This window comes from Halichondria panicea, chromosome 11 (assembly GCF_963675165.1).
Source record: "Halichondria panicea chromosome 11, odHalPani1.1, whole genome shotgun sequence".
Taxonomy (NCBI): domain Eukaryota; kingdom Metazoa; phylum Porifera; class Demospongiae; order Suberitida; family Halichondriidae; genus Halichondria; species Halichondria panicea.
In genome coordinates, this window is record NC_087387.1 from 5,953,601 (window position 1) to 5,970,249 (window position 16,649).

General features: G+C 41.9%; 5 protein-coding genes across 15 annotated transcripts in view; 4 read left to right on the forward strand and 1 right to left on the reverse strand.

Moving 5' to 3' along the window:
* LOC135344165 (uncharacterized) overlaps positions 1 to 4,684 on the forward strand; it is a 5,215-nt gene extending 531 nt beyond the window's left edge. The window contains exons 2-6 of one of the 2 annotated variants that reach the window (XM_064541300.1): positions 1 to 208; positions 572 to 2,603; positions 2,656 to 2,828; positions 2,928 to 3,306; positions 3,524 to 4,684. The exon at positions 1 to 208 is cut by the window's left edge and continues 297 nt beyond it. In XM_064541300.1, coding sequence (XP_064397370.1) covers positions 1 to 208; positions 572 to 1,232 — 869 coding nt within the window. In that variant the 3' untranslated portion in view covers positions 1,233 to 2,603; positions 2,656 to 2,828; positions 2,928 to 3,306; positions 3,524 to 4,684. Of the gene's footprint in view, positions 209 to 571; positions 2,604 to 2,655; positions 3,307 to 3,523 lie in introns of both variants that reach the window. The other variant, XM_064541299.1, reaches the window with a different exon arrangement.
* The window catches only part of LOC135344077 (nuclear pore complex protein Nup205-like), a 189,771-nt gene that overhangs the window by 103,234 nt on the left and 69,888 nt on the right, over positions 1 to 16,649 (reverse strand). The gene's annotated exons all lie outside the window — the stretch shown is intronic.
* Positions 4,737 to 10,118, forward strand: LOC135344209 (uncharacterized). 6 transcript variants are annotated; one of them, XR_010397350.1, is made up of 5 exons: positions 4,741 to 5,754; positions 5,843 to 6,245; positions 6,519 to 7,124; positions 7,553 to 7,803; positions 8,017 to 8,581. XR_010397350.1 is itself a non-coding variant. In XM_064541392.1 (3 exons), exons 1-3 carry the CDS (start codon positions 5,697 to 5,699, stop codon positions 9,923 to 9,925), a joined length of 915 nt encoding a protein of 304 aa, XP_064397462.1. In that variant the 5' UTR covers positions 4,737 to 5,696; the 3' UTR covers positions 9,926 to 10,118. The 6 variants fall into 6 exon arrangements, 1 of the variants encoding a protein (XP_064397462.1); XR_010397351.1 differs by having other exon boundaries at positions 6,519 to 7,803; positions 8,102 to 8,582; XR_010397349.1 differs by having other exon boundaries at positions 6,519 to 7,803.
* Positions 10,341 to 12,936, forward strand: LOC135344179 (uncharacterized). 2 transcript variants are annotated; one of them, XM_064541335.1, is made up of 3 exons: positions 10,341 to 10,544; positions 11,498 to 11,894; positions 12,140 to 12,936. In XM_064541335.1, the coding sequence occupies exons 1-3, from the start codon at positions 10,484 to 10,486 to the stop codon at positions 12,795 to 12,797; spliced, it is 1,116 nt and encodes a 371-aa protein (XP_064397405.1). In that variant the 5' UTR covers positions 10,341 to 10,483; the 3' UTR covers positions 12,798 to 12,936. The 2 variants fall into 2 exon arrangements, with proteins under 2 accessions (XP_064397405.1, XP_064397404.1); XM_064541334.1 differs by having other exon boundaries at positions 10,342 to 10,544; positions 11,465 to 11,894.
* LOC135344141 (uncharacterized) lies at positions 13,049 to 15,796 on the forward strand. Its single transcript, XM_064541261.1, has 2 exons — positions 13,049 to 13,273; positions 14,428 to 15,796. Exons 1-2 carry the CDS (start codon positions 13,219 to 13,221, stop codon positions 15,789 to 15,791), a joined length of 1,419 nt encoding a protein of 472 aa, XP_064397331.1. The 5' UTR covers positions 13,049 to 13,218; the 3' UTR covers positions 15,792 to 15,796.

The window sequence follows — 16,649 nt, forward strand, 5'->3', positions numbered from 1 at the left end:
TACCTCTTGATGATGCATCCACCGCACCAAGTGAAACAAAAAACACACCAGTCAGCACAACAACGACACGAGTCACCACAACTAGTGAGGCAATACTGGGATCAGCCACTGGACTATTGTTGGTTGTGCTGGTGGGTGTCATCATTGGGTGGATATGTACTTGCATTATCATGAGGAGGAGACACGAACAATACCACATCAACCACAGGTCAGTCGACAGTGAGCTCACCTACTGCACCACACCCACCCACACACTAGCCACTATAGGAACTAGATTGTATATATCCTCAATACTTGAGAGCGGCCCAACTCAAATTCTGAGATATGGTTCATGAATCACAACACTTTTAATGAAGCTTACAAGTGCTCATAATTATTATAATTAACACTTACTTTTGAAATGGATACAATTTTCCGTTTTAAGTGAAGCCAATTATATCCCACGGTAGTTTGACGAAAACAAGTTTTAACAGGCCACCTAAAAGTATTGCTCGTAACCTATCACAAAATCATAAAAGCAGCTATACTTGGCCAACAGAACTCAAGTCAAATACTACACACGCACACACAGACACACAGATGCTAACGGCTACACATACGCCCACTCCACCACCTCCACACCTCACCCTGCCCCCTCTTGCGAGGCCCCGGACACTACCTACAGCTCAATAGGTCAAACCTACGAGACAATTCCTCCTAGAGTAGTCCAAAGCTTTGACTCATTGACTGTTAATGAAGCATACGGACCAGCTAGGTCTATAGCACAAGATGATGACACGTACAGTAAGCTGGGCAACAGTGTAACAAGGAGGCAAGGAGATTCAGAGCCACACAGAGTGATGGACAAATACCAACAGAGAGTTGATTCAAGAATTGATTACTCCACACAAGGACAAGACGAGTTGGTCGACGATAGCTATAGCAAGCTGGCTGATAGCAAGCTAGTCGGCGATGATAGCTATAGCAAGCTGGTTGGTGACGATAGCTATAGCAAGCTAGCTGGTGCTGCTAGTAAAAGGTATGATTATTATGAACTGGAGCCACAGGGACTACAGTCGAGTGCCGATCAAAAGAGCTTCAAGATTGTGACGAAGGAAACTGAGTGTGCTGGTGGAGGGAACACTATTGAGGGGGCGGGAGGTCGTGAGGGGAGTGTGTGTAGTGAGGGGGCGGAAGATTACGAGGTCCCTATTAAAGGAAATGTGGAGGATGCTCAAACGATAAATTTTTAATACTGCAAACGCATAGAAAACTGTTTCTCTTACATGTCACATGATACATACATGAACTCATAATACGTGATGATCATATGTGACAGGCTCTGGGAAAACAGACCAATTGGAGCAGATATTGGTATTGAGCAATAGCCAGATTTATAGACTACAGTGCATAATCTCATAAAATTTTTCTTGGCTTATAGCTTTCTACTACCTCTCTGCAAAATCTGATGCTCTGAATCCAACTCTTTCCACCAAAGCGCTTTTGTCTAAGCAGCCACAATTACCTTACTTTTCCCAATTTGGCAATCTTTGAGTGGGCGTTTTTCAATACCGCTGTTTTACAACTTCGAGTTTCCAACGCGCATAACTCAGGCATGGAACAAGCTATGTGCAAACTAAGCATATCAATGCGTAGGCAATTCTTTGCTCTATCATCTTGTATATAGATCGCAAAAATTATAGCTTGCGCCAATTGGTCTGTTTTCCAGAGCCTGTCACATATAATTATTACAATAAACAAACAAGTTGTTGTAATTATAAGCACTGAAGCAATCTCTTGTGTTCTGATATATTGATGTGCATGGTACAAACAAAGTGACCAAAGAAAAATCACCCCCCCTTTTTTGACATACGGATATACTTACAACAATGACAAGGATTCAGAAACCCCACAGTTGACTCTAACTTTTAAACTATAGGACACACATACATACTGAATGGCATTGCTATATACTATTGCTTTTACTATCAGTATATCAAAACACTATAATTATAAGGAAATATGGGATACTATATGCATTAATTCTTTGTCAATTTGTGTTGACTTTTCGGGACGTTGAATTAGTAATCCATTTGACTGTTATACCGTATATCTTCTAATTTATCGGACAGCAAAAATAATTATTTTGGAAATTGTCCGGGTATAATTGGAACAGAGCATGCGAAGTGTCCGGAATAATTAGAACAAGCAAGCAGCTGCATGCGAGCTAGCTAAGTTTAATAGAACAATGTACGACTGAATAGTTGCACTAACTATCTAAAACTAGCTACTCAAAGCTATCTAACTGCAGCACTCCAAGTCTTACTTGCCGTCTACGAATGGTAACTCAACTTTTCAAGATATTGTCTGGATATTTAGAACAAATGTAATATTAAAGTAATGGAGTGTCCGTTGTATTAGAACAACGAAAATTGCCCAAAAGAGTGTCCGGGGTAATTAGAAGTGTCCGATAAATTAGAAGATATACGGTATATATAAAAATTACACGATTAAGAAGTGCAGTTAGCTAAAATTAATGTGCTCAACTATCAAGATGAAGTTTGTATTTGTACTATTAGTAGCAGCAATTCACTGCAGACTTTCCATTGGACTCAATACTAGGAGTAAGTTAAAATAAGTATAATAATTATAACACAAGAAAACTTTGCATCATAGAATGCAGAATGGCTGCAGATTGTCTTAGAGAAATTGATGACCAATGTACAGATATTTGCGATGATTGTACTGAAGATGTATTGAAAGAAAGATGCAATTGCCATCCATTCATTGAACCGTGCATGACAGTGAAAGTAACAGCCACTCACACAGTGACCTACGCTCCTCCCATGGTAACTATAAGACCAACATGCTCTCCCCTAGTGGTAGCACCAACATGCACTCTTCCAGTGGCAAAAGTAACACCATCATGTCCCACTACCATTACACAGTATTCAAGTATCACACCAACAAACTGTCTACGGTCTACACACACCAAGGAAATGTCTACAACTGTAGGGACAAGTTACACTGACACGGTTACTAGAAACAGTAGTTCAGTAACAGACAACATTAATACAACTACATGTAACTGCAGTCTAGTGACAGTCACCGCAATGTCAACTACCGGAGGAGACTCAAACACCAGTCTTAACACAGCTACTGAAGCAGCTACAAGTAACAGCAATCAAGGGATGCCATGTAACAGTAGTCCAGTGACACTAGGAGCATTCATAGCTGTATACTAGCAGCACTGCTGGTTGCAGTAACTACAGGATGGATAGTCACTTGTGTGGTCAACAGAAGGAAAGATAAAGCCTCAACTACAAGGTACTAGTAAACTAGGAGCACACAGTATTAGCTTAATCTACGTAGTACTGTATCAAATGCAATTGTGAATGAAACACTGTTCAATTAAGCTTCTGATTGCGATACTATATTCTAGAATTAAATGCTTTTTCCTTTCCGAGTATCATTTTAAACATCACGGGTATACATAGCAGTGAGATTGTTGTGTAATGACATGTGTACGTGCACACACCTGTAGCAACAAAGATAATAACGCTCTACAAAACCCAGTGTATGATTCAGAACATGTCCAACGTTACCAAGGCAACCTGTCAGCTCGTACACAGACAGGTTACAGCTCACAGGGTCCGGCCTACGAGCAGGTCAGGGTTGACACGGGAACTGACTATGATGTCATCGATCGCAGTGGACCACGCCCACCAACCACACACCCTGTCCCTACATCTGACCAAGACTACAGTACATTGGATACTGACGAGCAAGAGCATGACTATCATGTGCTAGAATCAACCAATGCAGGGGGTCCAACAGCTGTGGGGGGTCAAGAGCCTCAAGACTACGAGATACCACTCAGAAAGATGTAGTAGCTACGTAAGAGACAGTGTGTGTTTGCAATAGAAACTGAAAGCTAACTCAACAGTTTATAAACAACTTCATAATCATGCTTAGTTTGCATGTGTTCTAGTTCAGATTATAACATTGATTTGTACTTGCACACTCTTCTCAGGTGCATTAAGGACTGGGACCTTCAATTATTGCTGAATTTGCAAATTATAAGCCCCGCCCACACGGTCGCCATGGTTCCGCCCACGCATTCATTACTTCAACGTACCACTCCCTTTTCATTTTGCAGTAATTCAGCTAGTTTAGAGAAGTGGCTTAGTCGGCGTTTAAAACACCCTCTAGTAAAGCTTGCGAGGCAATAGATGACTTCCATAAGCCTTCCTTAGCTGATTTATCCTTGTACTTTGTCAAAAAATTGTTGACCGTGTCCCTGGGAAGCCTACTATCCAAGATGAGACTGCTACATCAAACAACTTTCTGTTATTTCTCCCTTGCAAAGACCAGGAGGGCTAAGCGCTAGAGTGAGTTGTTAGCTTAGATAGAACTAAGTATAATGAGCAGCAGCAATAGCTAGTAGCCTTAGTGTTTAAACGCCGATTTTTCAATAGAAAAGTGAAATAGTGCTTCGACAAAACGGACCATCCCCACTGATCAATTAGTGGGCAGGGCTTCATTTTAATATTTTCCTAGAGAATGGAAGCTAGTGTTTCATTTCATCATAAAAGTTTTACACATATTAATATACATAGTAAACAGCAGCAGGTTGAAGTGCCTCTTATAAATGTCTTTTTTATGTTGGTCCCAGTCCTTAATGCACCTGAGTTAGTTCCCCAAATATCAGACACAGAACATGAAGGGTACAAATGAAGCACTGTACAGTATGAGACTAGAGCACTAAAGTGCAAACCCTCGGCTGGTGACATGATAATAAAGAAACCAGAAGAGTGATAATGCAGTGCATGTAGCATGTATGACTAGCATGCACTAGCACAGCAACTCAAGAGCAATAAAACTAAACTAACAACGTACATGCATGAGACATGCACTATGGACTGGGATCACAGCAAAGAAGCCTGGAGTCTTAGACTAAGAGAAGTATGGCTCCTTCCAGGCTGGAGTACGTATAGGATCCAGAGTCAGTCAACAACCAGTCACAATTCTACTTTCTTGACAATTGTTCCTGGTACGGGATCACTTCAGCTGAAAATACATAATCAAGCCTTGACTACGTATTTTCAGCTGAAGTGATCCCGTACCTTGACTCAAGGCCACGTGGCAAGTTTAAGCTTCTTAGCTTTTGCTCGCTTTTACTCGACAAAGAAGCTTTAACATCAAAATCTGCCACTATTGAAACCAAGATATTGTTGTGTGAAGACTACCTATGCTGCAAACGCAGTGCTATGGCATCCAGGTGAGTAGATATACTCGTTACAAACAAACAAACAAACAAACAGACAAACAAACAGACAGGCTACTATAACCCGTGGCCGCCCACGCGCCTCGGGTTAATGAGGTATAATGCATAAGAGGTGGAATAGACTACAAGCAGACACTTGTGTACACATTGGAGATTATTGCATGTGAGGTGGTGGAGGTCAACATATAACCATGCATGTACTCGGGGATTTAAAAAGCCTAACATAATTATATAACATGGGCCCAGGTACAAATAACCCGGCTAGGTTTATCATCCACCTGTACTAACAATGTCATGTGTAGTCGGAGTTGAAAGTATAAACATAAACGATAAACTACTTAGGGCCTAAGGACACAATAATAGCTTGGGGACCTACGTACACACAAGCCGCACACAACAGTGTTAGCTCTTATAGCTACAATCTTAGAAAATGAAGCTCTTTCTGGTGTTACTACTAACATACTGCACAGTGGTGACAAGGACAGGAGGTATGCTGCTAACTGAATATAACTTTGACATGTATATAGTCTTTGATATGTATATAAGTGTGGTACATATGGTCTACTTTGTATACAGGATTGTTCAGATGCAATAGGCACATTTCTTGTAGAAGAAATTGCTGGTTTTGTGACTGCTCCTCTCAATGCACGTGCACTACTTGTCTAATGCCAGAAGCCATCACCATCACTGTTAGTGTAACAGTTTGCCCCACAAAGGCAACACAAGTACTAGCAACTACATCACAAACACCAGCCATTACTACTGCAGTCAGCTTCATGAGTCCAGTAACACCAACCACTACAATGCCAGGATCTACAGTTACCACCCAACCACAGAGTCTAACCCCAGCGAGTCTAACCACGGGCTTAACTGCCTCTACTGGTGTTCTAGTGGCTCTACTGACAGGCACTATACTAGGATGGGTCAGTACTTGTGTGTACTGGAGATATTGGTACAAACACTTCACCAAACAACAAGAGTGAGTAACTTATCTACTGTACAGTTAGAGCATAATACGATGACAAAAGCATTTACTAGCTGTTGATACAAACCATTAGAGAAGTCAATCAAGGATATTTTTACGACTAGCTACCTGTACAAGTATACGTAGTCAAAATGGCTTATGCAAAACTTAACTCCCCCCTCACACACATATGGTAGAGTAACGGACAACAGTAGGTCGCTACATAATGCAATGTACGACCCCACCCTCACACTACCCACCCCCATCACAAGCCACGCCCAACTACAGCTCCCTCGGTCACGTCTACGAACTGGTCGAACCAATCGGAGGTGACTATATGACATCATCAATAGGGGAGGGGCTTGTCACACCCCCTGAATCACATGACCAAGAGTATAATACGCTGGGCAACACAAGAGTGGATCATGACTATCAGATATTGGAAACAGGGGAAGTGAAATCGACCAATCAGAATAGCCAGAGCATAACGAAAAATTGTGTGAATGTTGTTACAAGGGAAGCCGTAGAAGAAAGTGGTAGCCATGACGACAATACAAGCAATCAAATCGACAGTGGACTAGTTGGGACTCGAGATTGTGATATTGAAAGTGAAGATATTGACAAGACGTACGATAATCTGAAGCACTGATTATTGTGTGTGTGTATAAACTCATAAATATTCAATTAGCCTCTTAGAAACCAACACAACTATAAAGAAAATGGTTTCAGAAACTCTAAACATCGGCACTAACCTTTGAAATACATTAGGTAGACAAATGCTATACTATCAGTACCAAACACTCAACGGAATTATGACAACTGTTCTTATGATAAAACATACAATCTGTGTGGACTTGGTGTTGACTTTTCAGGACATTTAACTTCATACAGAAGGTACATGATAGGTGCAGTTAGTCAAGTTCAACCACATCAAGATGAAGTTTGTATTTGTACTATTAGTAGCAGCAGTTCACCGGAGCCTTTCCATTGGGGGAACTCCTATACGAAGTCAATAGTTATCATACATAACATGAACACTTTATGGCATTCGTTTGCATTATAGAATGCAGTCGTTCTGTGAAGTACTTATTCAAGTTAATGGACCAACATGCCTAAATATTTGCCGCAATGTTTTGAGAAACAACTTGATAGATAATATTATAGGCAGTTGTAACTTGAACTCAGGAGAGGCTTGCATAACGATTATTAATGTAACAGGCATTCAGAGAGATTCATGCTCTCCGGTCATAACACCATCATGCCCCACTACAACCACGGTCATTACACAGTACTTGAGTATCACACCAACAAATTGTCTACAGCCTACACACACCAAGGAAATGTCTACAACCGTGGGGACAGGAAACACTGACGCAGCTACTGGAGAAGCTACATGTACCTGCAGTGAAGTGACAGCCACCATGATGTCAGCTGCTGTAGAAGACCAAAACAGTAGTCCAGTGATACTAGGAGCATTCATAGCTGTACTAGCAGCACTGCTGGTTGCAGTAACTACAGGATGGATAGTCACTTGTGTGGTCAACAGAAGGAAAGATGAAGCTTCAACAATAAGGTACTAGTAAACAAAAACGCACATTATGTTAGGCTAAAATTTTACTACTAGATTACTACAAATTTTAGGATGGACCGTGATGTACTACAATTACTGGTATAGGTATTTGTGATCTTATGAAGCCATAATTATAGGACTCGCAAAGTTTGATGCTTGTGCAAAACATTGCAGTAAAACAATACACTAGTATTGTACACATACACACACTTGCAGTAACAAAGATAACGCTCTACAAAACCCAGTGTACGATTCCGAACATGTCCAGCGTTACCAAGGCAACCCATCGGCTCGCACACAGACAGGCTACAGCTCACAGGGTCCGGCCTACGAACAAGTCAGGGTTGACACGGGAACTAACTATGATGTCATTGATCGCAGTGGACCACGCCCACCAACCACACACCCTGACCCATATCTGACCAAGACTACAGTACATTGGATACTGACGAGCAAGAGCATGACTATCATGTGCTAGAGTCCACCAATGCAGGGGGTCCAACAGCTGTGGGGGGTCAAGAGCCTCAAGACTACGAGATACCACTCAGAAAGATGTAGTAGCTACGTAAGAGACAGTGTTTGCAATAGAAACTGAAAGCTAACTCAACAGTTTATAAACAACTCCATAATTATCCTAATTACATGTGTTCTAGTTCAGTAGAATAAGATTATAACATTGATTTGTACTTGCACACTCACTCTCTTAGTTCCCCAAATATCAGACACAGAACATGAAGGGTACAAATGAAGCACTGTACAGTATGAGATGAGGTATTATACATAAGAGGTGGAATAGACTACAAGCAGACACTTGTACACATTGGAATGTCATGTGTAGTTGGAGTTGAAAGTATAAACATAAACGATAAACTACTTAGGGCCTAAGGACACAATAATAGCTTGGGGACCTACGTACACACAAGCCGCACACAACAGTGTTAGCTATTATAGCTACAATCTTATAAAATGAAGCTCCTCTTTCTGGTGTTACTACTAACATACTGCACAGTGGTGACAAGGACAGGAGGTATGCTGCTAACTGAATATGTCTTTGACATGTATATAGTCTTTGATATGTATATAAGTGTGGTATATGGTCTACTTTGTACACAGGATTGTTCAGATGCAATAGACAGATTTCTTATTACTGGTTACGTTACTGCTCCTCTCAATGCACGTGCACCACTTGTCTAATGCCAGAAGCCATCACCATCACTGTTAGTGCAACAGTTTGCCCCACAAGAGCAACACAAGTACTAGCAACTACATCACAAACACCAGCCATTACTACTGCTGTCAGCTTCATGAGTCCAATAACACCAACCACTACAACTCAAGGATCTACTGTTACCACCCAACCACAGAGTCTAACCCCAGCGAGTCTAACCACGGGCTTAACTGCCTCTACTGACAGGCACTATACTAGGATGGGTCAGCACTTGTGTGTACTGGAGATATTGGTACAAACACTTCACCAAACAACAAGAGTGAGTAACTTATCTGCACTGTAAAATTAGAGCATAATACGATGACAAAGCATTTACTAGCTGTTGATACAAACATTTAGAGAAGTCACTCAAGGACGACTAGCTACCTGTACAAGTATACGTAGTCAAAATGGCTTATATAAAACTTAACCCCCCCCCCCCCCCCCTCACACACATATGGTAGAGTAACGGACAACAGTAGGTCGCTACATAATGCAGTGTACGACCCAGAGGTCCCCCACCCCCCACAAGCCATAACCAACTACAGCTCCCTTGGCCACGCCTACGAACTGGTCGAACCAATCGAAGGTAGTTATGACATCATCAATAGGGGAGGGGCTATGATGCCACGCCTACATACCACACCCCCTGAATCACATGACCAGGAGTACAGTACGCTGGACAACACAAGAGTGGATCATGACTATCAGATATTGGAAGCAGGGGAAGTGGAATTGACCAATCAGAATAGCCAGAGCATAACAGAAAATGATGTGAATGTTGAAATTACAATAGAAGATAGTGGTAGTCATGACGACGATACAAGCGATCAAATCGACAGTGGACTAGTTGGGACTCAAGATTGTGATATTGAAAGTGAAGATGCTGACAAGATGTACGATAATCTAAAGCACTGATTATTGTGTGTCTGTATAAACTTCCCATAAACGTCAACATTTACTAGTAATAAGTGCATGCAGCTGTTTTAGCATAATTATACAGAAATACATGTGATTAAATAAACAAGTGAATAATTATATCCATCTAGGTCTGTGCAAATACTCAATTATATATGCATGTACACCACGCACGCACGCACGCACACACATGTACGACTACTGAATTATTATTATTATTCTCTTTTCGTATAATTACGTAGATCATTAATACGTAGGTCATTAGCAGCATTAATAAACGTGCAGGGACGTGGTGTAGAAATGGTTGTAATGAGTAGAATCACCTTCAGCACAATAGAGATATGGAAGAGGTACAGTCAATACAATATGGAGTCATGCATGTTGAAACCTTAGCTGGGTCTGATAAGATAAGTACATAAACTGAAAGCACTATGGGGACTCAAAAGATGCACCTACGTCAACACCAACCATCTATATATACAGTGTGCATACAGTACTGATAGACTAGAATAACAGAACATAGTTAGGGCCTACATCGTTCTTAGACTACCTCTTAAAATGAGGACCATAGTTTTACTAGCACTTCTCTTACTGATAACTAATGGAGGAGGAAGAGCAGGTGAGTAGGTATCACATAATTATGCCTCGGTGCGCATGCGCAAGCGAGGTACGGTAGTGTGTTTGTGTGTGTCTGTGTCTGTGTTTGTGTGTGTGTGTGTGTGTAGACTGCTACAGCTGCTCAAGGATGAATCAAGTGCAAGTAAGAGTTTATATAGGCTTCTAGTCATGTTTACTTGGATTTTAATTCGTGGATTTGCAAAATAATGCTTCGTTCTCGAGTTATGCTTAGTTTTGCTTACTTGGAATGCCATTGCAGCCTTTTCAGAAGAGCACGTAGCCAAACTTGTTTACCGAATGTTGCTACTCTCTCTGCACTAGAACGCTAGCTATTGGTAGCTGCAAGAGTGAGAAGAGAGCTGCAAGGCTCTGCAGACGGCAGCCCGCATTAATTTTAGACTTGAACTTTTGGCATCGATCGTTTTTATCAACAATCATGGTCGATCATTACCAACTCTTTGAGTTTGCATGAATAAAAGCAGCTTTATGTTATGTAGCTTTGGCATCTCCACCGAGGCATCAGCACCTGCGGTACTTTCATTAATATACTAAATAATAGTTAGACACTGTTTTGGAGGTGTCTATGGGATTTAGAAGCCCAAAGGCACTGATTTAGTATCCCGAGCGTAGTGAGGGTACTAAAGTGTTTGAGGGCTTCTAAATCACATGGACACCGACAAAACAGTGTCTAACTCATTTAGATACTAGTGCGCATGCGCAAACCGCTTGACTACAATACAATTACTTGACAACGGAATACTAGGTATACTAAGTAAATTTGCAGGTATACTAAGTCCCATAGTATACCTGCTCTGAGGCACTTTTCCCATGTACTTCCCATGTAGATCTTATCAACTAGTGTCTAATTATTATTAATTACAGGCTAGCTTGATATGATTGAATTTGTGTTTCGATCTATAGACAAATGCTCTGGATTTCAATTAATACTAACAGAAACAAACACACTAATGAGCTGGGAATTACAAAGTGCTGAACTACTTACGGATTCTACTTCCACTTTCGAATACAACATCACATACAAAATGGTCGATAACAAAACTGCTCATCTACAGTGCTCCTGCTCGTTGATCAAGAGCTGTGAGGATACAACAACAACAACGACAGTTAGCACTACACAATTGCCAGATACACCTCCTAATAACACATCAAGCGCACCAAGTGAAACAACACCAGTCAGCATAACAACGACACCAGCTAGCACACCAAGTGAGGCAATACTGGGATCAGCCACTGGACTACTGTTGGTTGTGCTGGTGGGTGTCATCATTGGGTGGATATGCACTTGTATTATCATGAGGAGGAGACACGGACAATACCACATCAACCACAGGTCAGTCAACTGTGAGCTCACGTTTTCTGATTCAGTTGTTACTTAAGCTTATGATTGACACATTTGATTTTCAAAAGTGAAAAAATTTCCATATTTCGGCTAAATACCATGGATAAGTTATTTTGCCAAGAGCGTGTAAAATTATCAATTTTTATACGCCATCTGAAAGTACAAGAGTACACTGTAAGCTATAAGAAAAGCCAATATAACGACCACTTAAAAATACTACACACGCACACACACAGACACACAGATGGCTACACATACGCCCACTCCACCACCTCCACACCTCACCCCACCACCTCCTGCGAGGCCCCGGACACTACCTACAGCTCAATAGGTCAAACCTATGACACAATTCCTCCTAGAGTAGTCCAAAGCTTTGAAACACTGACAGTTAACGAAGCATACGGACCAGCTAGGTCTATAGCAAAAGATGATGACACGTACAGTAAGCTGGATAACAGTGTAACAAGGAGGCAAGGAGATTCAGAGCCACACAGAGTGATGGACAAATACCAACAGAGAGTTGATTCAAGGATTGATTACTCCACAGAAGGACAAGACGAGCTGGTTGATGAGAACTACAGCAAGCTGTCTGATAGCAAGCTGGCTGGTGACGATAGCTACAGCAAGCTAGAGCTAGCTGGCGATGATAGCTATAGCAAGCTGCCTGGTGCTGCTAGTAAAAGGCACGATTATTTTGAACTGGAGCCACAGGGACTACAGTTGAGTGCCAATCGCTTCAAGATTGTAACGAAAAAAACAGAGTGTGCTGGTGGAGGGAACACTAGTGAGGGGGCGGGAGGTCATGAGGGGAGTGTGTGTAGAGAGGGGACGGAGGATTACGAGGTACCTATTAAAAGAAATGTGGAGGTTACTCAAACGACTAAAGAGGAGTAATTTTTAAACAGTACAATACTTCAAACTTTAATACATATGCAATTACAGCTATCATAGAAACTGTTTCTTTTACACATCATTAAATGTCACATGATACACACATGCACTCATATTACGTGCTCATTAGAGTAATTCCATATATTACAGTGTTTACTTTAAAACCAGACAGTGTATCGTGAATATCATTAAGATAATTAATCCATTACTCTAAATATGAACACAGCTCAACAATGCGTATAATCTTCCATTGCTTCACTCCAGACGTGATTGTTAGCATCGCCATGTTTGGCTGGTATAGCATAGTGGAGTCGTGCCGACTAGGACCATTAACAGCAATAAATACAGTCTCTTTAGATACGTGTAGCTATAGTTCTGAGAAAGTGTATTTGAAGAGTTATACTAGAAAGTGGTGATTGTTGAAATGATGCTAACAGTGTTCTTAGTAATAGCCACACTTCTGGACAGTGGCCTAGCAAGTAAGTGCTCGTGTGTGTGTGCGTGTGGGCGTGTGTGTGTGTGTGTGTGTGTGTGTGTGCGTGCGTGTGTGTGGGTGGGTGGGTGGGTGTGGGTGTGCGAGGGGTGGGGTGTGTGTGTGCGTGTAGGTGTATTTAATTCTACTGTAACATTGAAACTTCTATTCAGCTAAACTACTTCACGCACGCACGCACGCACGCACACACACACACACACACACACACACACACACACACTACTAATTCTAAGAACCAAGATTAGATTGCTTTGTGCTTGCCACCTATAGAAGAACCACATAGACCCATCCCCATTATCAGATACTACCACCACAAAACCTAGCCCAGACAATACAGGCCTGTACCTTATAAATTAAGCCTCCCTCAAGGTCAGATTTAGTTTACACAAGTACACAGCCAGCCATGCACAAGCTAAGTTGAAGTATTACAGCAGCCAATATCAAGTCTAAGATAAGTTCTATACTTTATGTCAGCATTACCTCAAATGTGAATATATAGCTTACAATCAGCATGGCTCCAAGTGAATAGCTTCCAATAATTATTCAGTATACTAGTTGTTCTGAATGCAATAGATGAATGGGAAGGGTTGGTGCACCGTTAAAGACTCTGCATGGCCCCAAGTGAATAGCTTCCAATAATTATTCAGTATACTAGTTGTTCTGAATGCAACAGATGAATGGGGAGGGTTGGTGCACCGTTAAAGACTCTGCATGGCCCCAAGTGAATAGCTTCCAATAATTATTCAGTATACTAGTTGTTCTGAATGCAACAGATGAATGGGGAGGGTTGGTGCACCGTTAAAGACTCTTTAACCCATCATTCTCGACTCTCAAGGTCGGGCATCTGATTGCTTTTTTCTACCAGTATGGTTTTGTGCTGTTTGTTCTTTTTGTTTCCTTTTTTTTTTTTTCTATAGTCCCTTAACTATTACTGAAGAGCTTCCCAAAATAATGTAGACACACTGTGATAGACTATATGCAAAATAAACCTAGATACAGATCGGAATGCATTTATAATTTTGAGCTATTTCTAAGTTTTAGGCTGAGTCAGTAATTATGTGTCGGAAAGCCCGATCCCACCCTCTATACTTCTGTATATACCATTCTCAAACACACACACACACACACACACACGTACAGTGCCAAACTGTCGTAACGGGGACTACAGAGTAATAATGTGCAATCAGGTCCAACAGTGCATCAACAAAGTGTGGACAGACATACACTGTACATGTGACCTCGCTAACACGCTGCAAACCAGTACAACCGCACAACCATCTACAAACACCATCTGCCCTACCATTACACTAACAGATACACCAAACACGGCAGTCCAACAAATGGTCGTAGCAATACAAGCCACACCCACACCCACCCCGTACCCTGACCCCTTTCAGGAACTATTCTACGCCTGCCTCCCCCTACAGTCTCTCTACTTCAGCGTGATGGCGTTCCTATCTCTGCTAGCACTCATACTAGCTATAGGCTGGATACACACGTGCATAATTCTAAAACACCGAATCAAAAAGCTGCGACCACCAATCAGTCCGAAAGGTTTAACAGCTAATTTTGTCTTGGCTAGTACATCAGAGGCAGTAGGCACGCTGGTAAGAGCACACCCCTACGAGAGAATGAAGACTACTAATGTTGACTCAGACTACAACCTTTTGAAAAGGGATGAAATAACTCCAAACGGACTTAAAAGTCCTAAACTGTCAATTACCACAAATTTGCCACCAGATTACGAATATAATAAGTTGGAAAAACCGAGTGACAATCACGAAGAAGAGATCGCCGTTGCTATAGCTACTGATGACAATCCGGAGCAGAGAATGTCATGTGACTACGATCACCTTGACGATGACGCACTCCCCACAGAGCGCCCCCCGCAGAGAGACGACTACTACACACTAAAAGGGCCGATCAATCGCACGAACCGTCCCTACCACATTGTGGATAGTCCGGGGGTTGTAGTCAGAGAGAGGTCTAGGAGCAGATGCAGTGACTATAGTGTCCTAGTGGGACCAGGTATGGCCAGTCACAGGACTCACACTACGAGCGAGCCCGCTATTGGTAGTCAAGGAAACGACGACATGGGTAGTCAAGCCAACGAAATAAGAATTGGTCAACGAAATGATTACCACGTTTTGGAAGGCCCGTTTCCGACTAAGCCTCCAGCACAAAAACGAAGATCAAGCGATTATCATGTTCTAGAGGGACCATTTCCAGCCAAGCCTCCTCCACCAATAACAAGGAGATGTGATTACTACATGTTGGAAGGTCCAGGTATGGCTAGCTATAAGCACAGTGCTTCAGAAAACAATATATTTGAACACTCGACACGTACAGTCGAAAAAAACCAGTGGAGAATGAATAGAAACTCTAACAAAGAAGCTATCAGCATTGAAACTAGTGCACAGGTGCAGCGTGCACTAGTAACAGACCAAGAGAACAGTATTGGTAATGCTACAGAGGTCACTTCCCCGCAAAGAAAGCATCAATAATATTCCACTCTGGAAGGCCCCCTCCTACCTCCTAAACCAACAACTATCGATCGTAGTGGAAAACGTGCACTGGAAACAGACCAAGAGAACAGTATTGGTAATGCTACAGAGGTCACTTCCCCGCAAAGAAAGCATCAATATCACACTCTGGAAGGCCCCCTCCTACCTCCTAAACCAACAACTATTGATCGTAGTGGAAAACGTGCACTGGTAACAGATCAAGAGAACAGTATTGGTAATGCTACAGAGGTCACTTCCCCGCAAAGAAAGCATCAATATCACACTCTGGAAGGCCCCCTCCTACCTCCTAAACCAACAACTATCGATCGTAGTGGAACCGATACTTCACTGGAGGTTCCAAGAATATCAGATTCTGGTACGGAATCAGAAACACCAGAACCAGAAGTGCCCAACCAGGAGGAATCTCATACCAATGGAACGGGGCCTCAAGCTACCATGGTTGACTCCAATACAGCAGATATAAAGATGCTGAAACACATCACTACAGATGACTGTGAACACACGCAAAGTACAGGCTCTATAAACAGTGACTATCATGATCTAAGAGATGCTACACATTTAGATACATCTAGTGAAATGTCGCTAACGACTAGTGAAATGTCGCTAACGGCTAGTGAAGTGTCGCTAACGGCAACCACACAACAGAGTGACGCTACCTCTATGGATAGCGACTATCAAGCTTTAGAAGATGCTTCACATTTGAGCAATGGTCTAAAGGAACAAGTGTAACCACATGCAACAGCTTCAGAGTTTATTAAGAGCTATAGATAATTATAGTTTTTCGTTTTGTAACGTATGAGCACTCAAACTAGCTAGTATAATTATACATAATACTCA

Coding starts and splice junctions, on each gene's coding strand:
- LOC135344209 (XM_064541392.1), top strand. CDS start 5,697: ATGAAGCTCTTTCTGGTGTTACTACTAACATACTGCACAGTGGTGACA. Junction 5,755..5,842: donor AGTGGTGACAAGGACAGGAG/GTATGCTGCTAA, acceptor CTTTGTATACAG/GATTGTTCAGATGCAATAGG. Junction 6,246..9,471: donor CACTTCACCAAACAACAAGA/GTGAGTAACTTA, acceptor CACATATGGTAG/AGTAACGGACAACAGTAGGT.
- LOC135344179 (XM_064541334.1), top strand. CDS start 10,484: ATGAGGACCATAGTTTTACTAGCACTTCTCTTACTGATAACTAATGGA. Junction 10,545..11,464: donor TAATGGAGGAGGAAGAGCAG/GTGAGTAGGTAT, acceptor TTCGATCTATAG/ACAAATGCTCTGGATTTCAA. Junction 11,895..12,139: donor CAATACCACATCAACCACAG/GTCAGTCAACTG, acceptor GCACACACACAG/ACACACAGATGGCTACACAT.
- LOC135344141 (XM_064541261.1), top strand. CDS start 13,219: ATGATGCTAACAGTGTTCTTAGTAATAGCCACACTTCTGGACAGTGGC. Junction 13,274..14,427: donor TCTGGACAGTGGCCTAGCAA/GTAAGTGCTCGT, acceptor ACACACGTACAG/TGCCAAACTGTCGTAACGGG.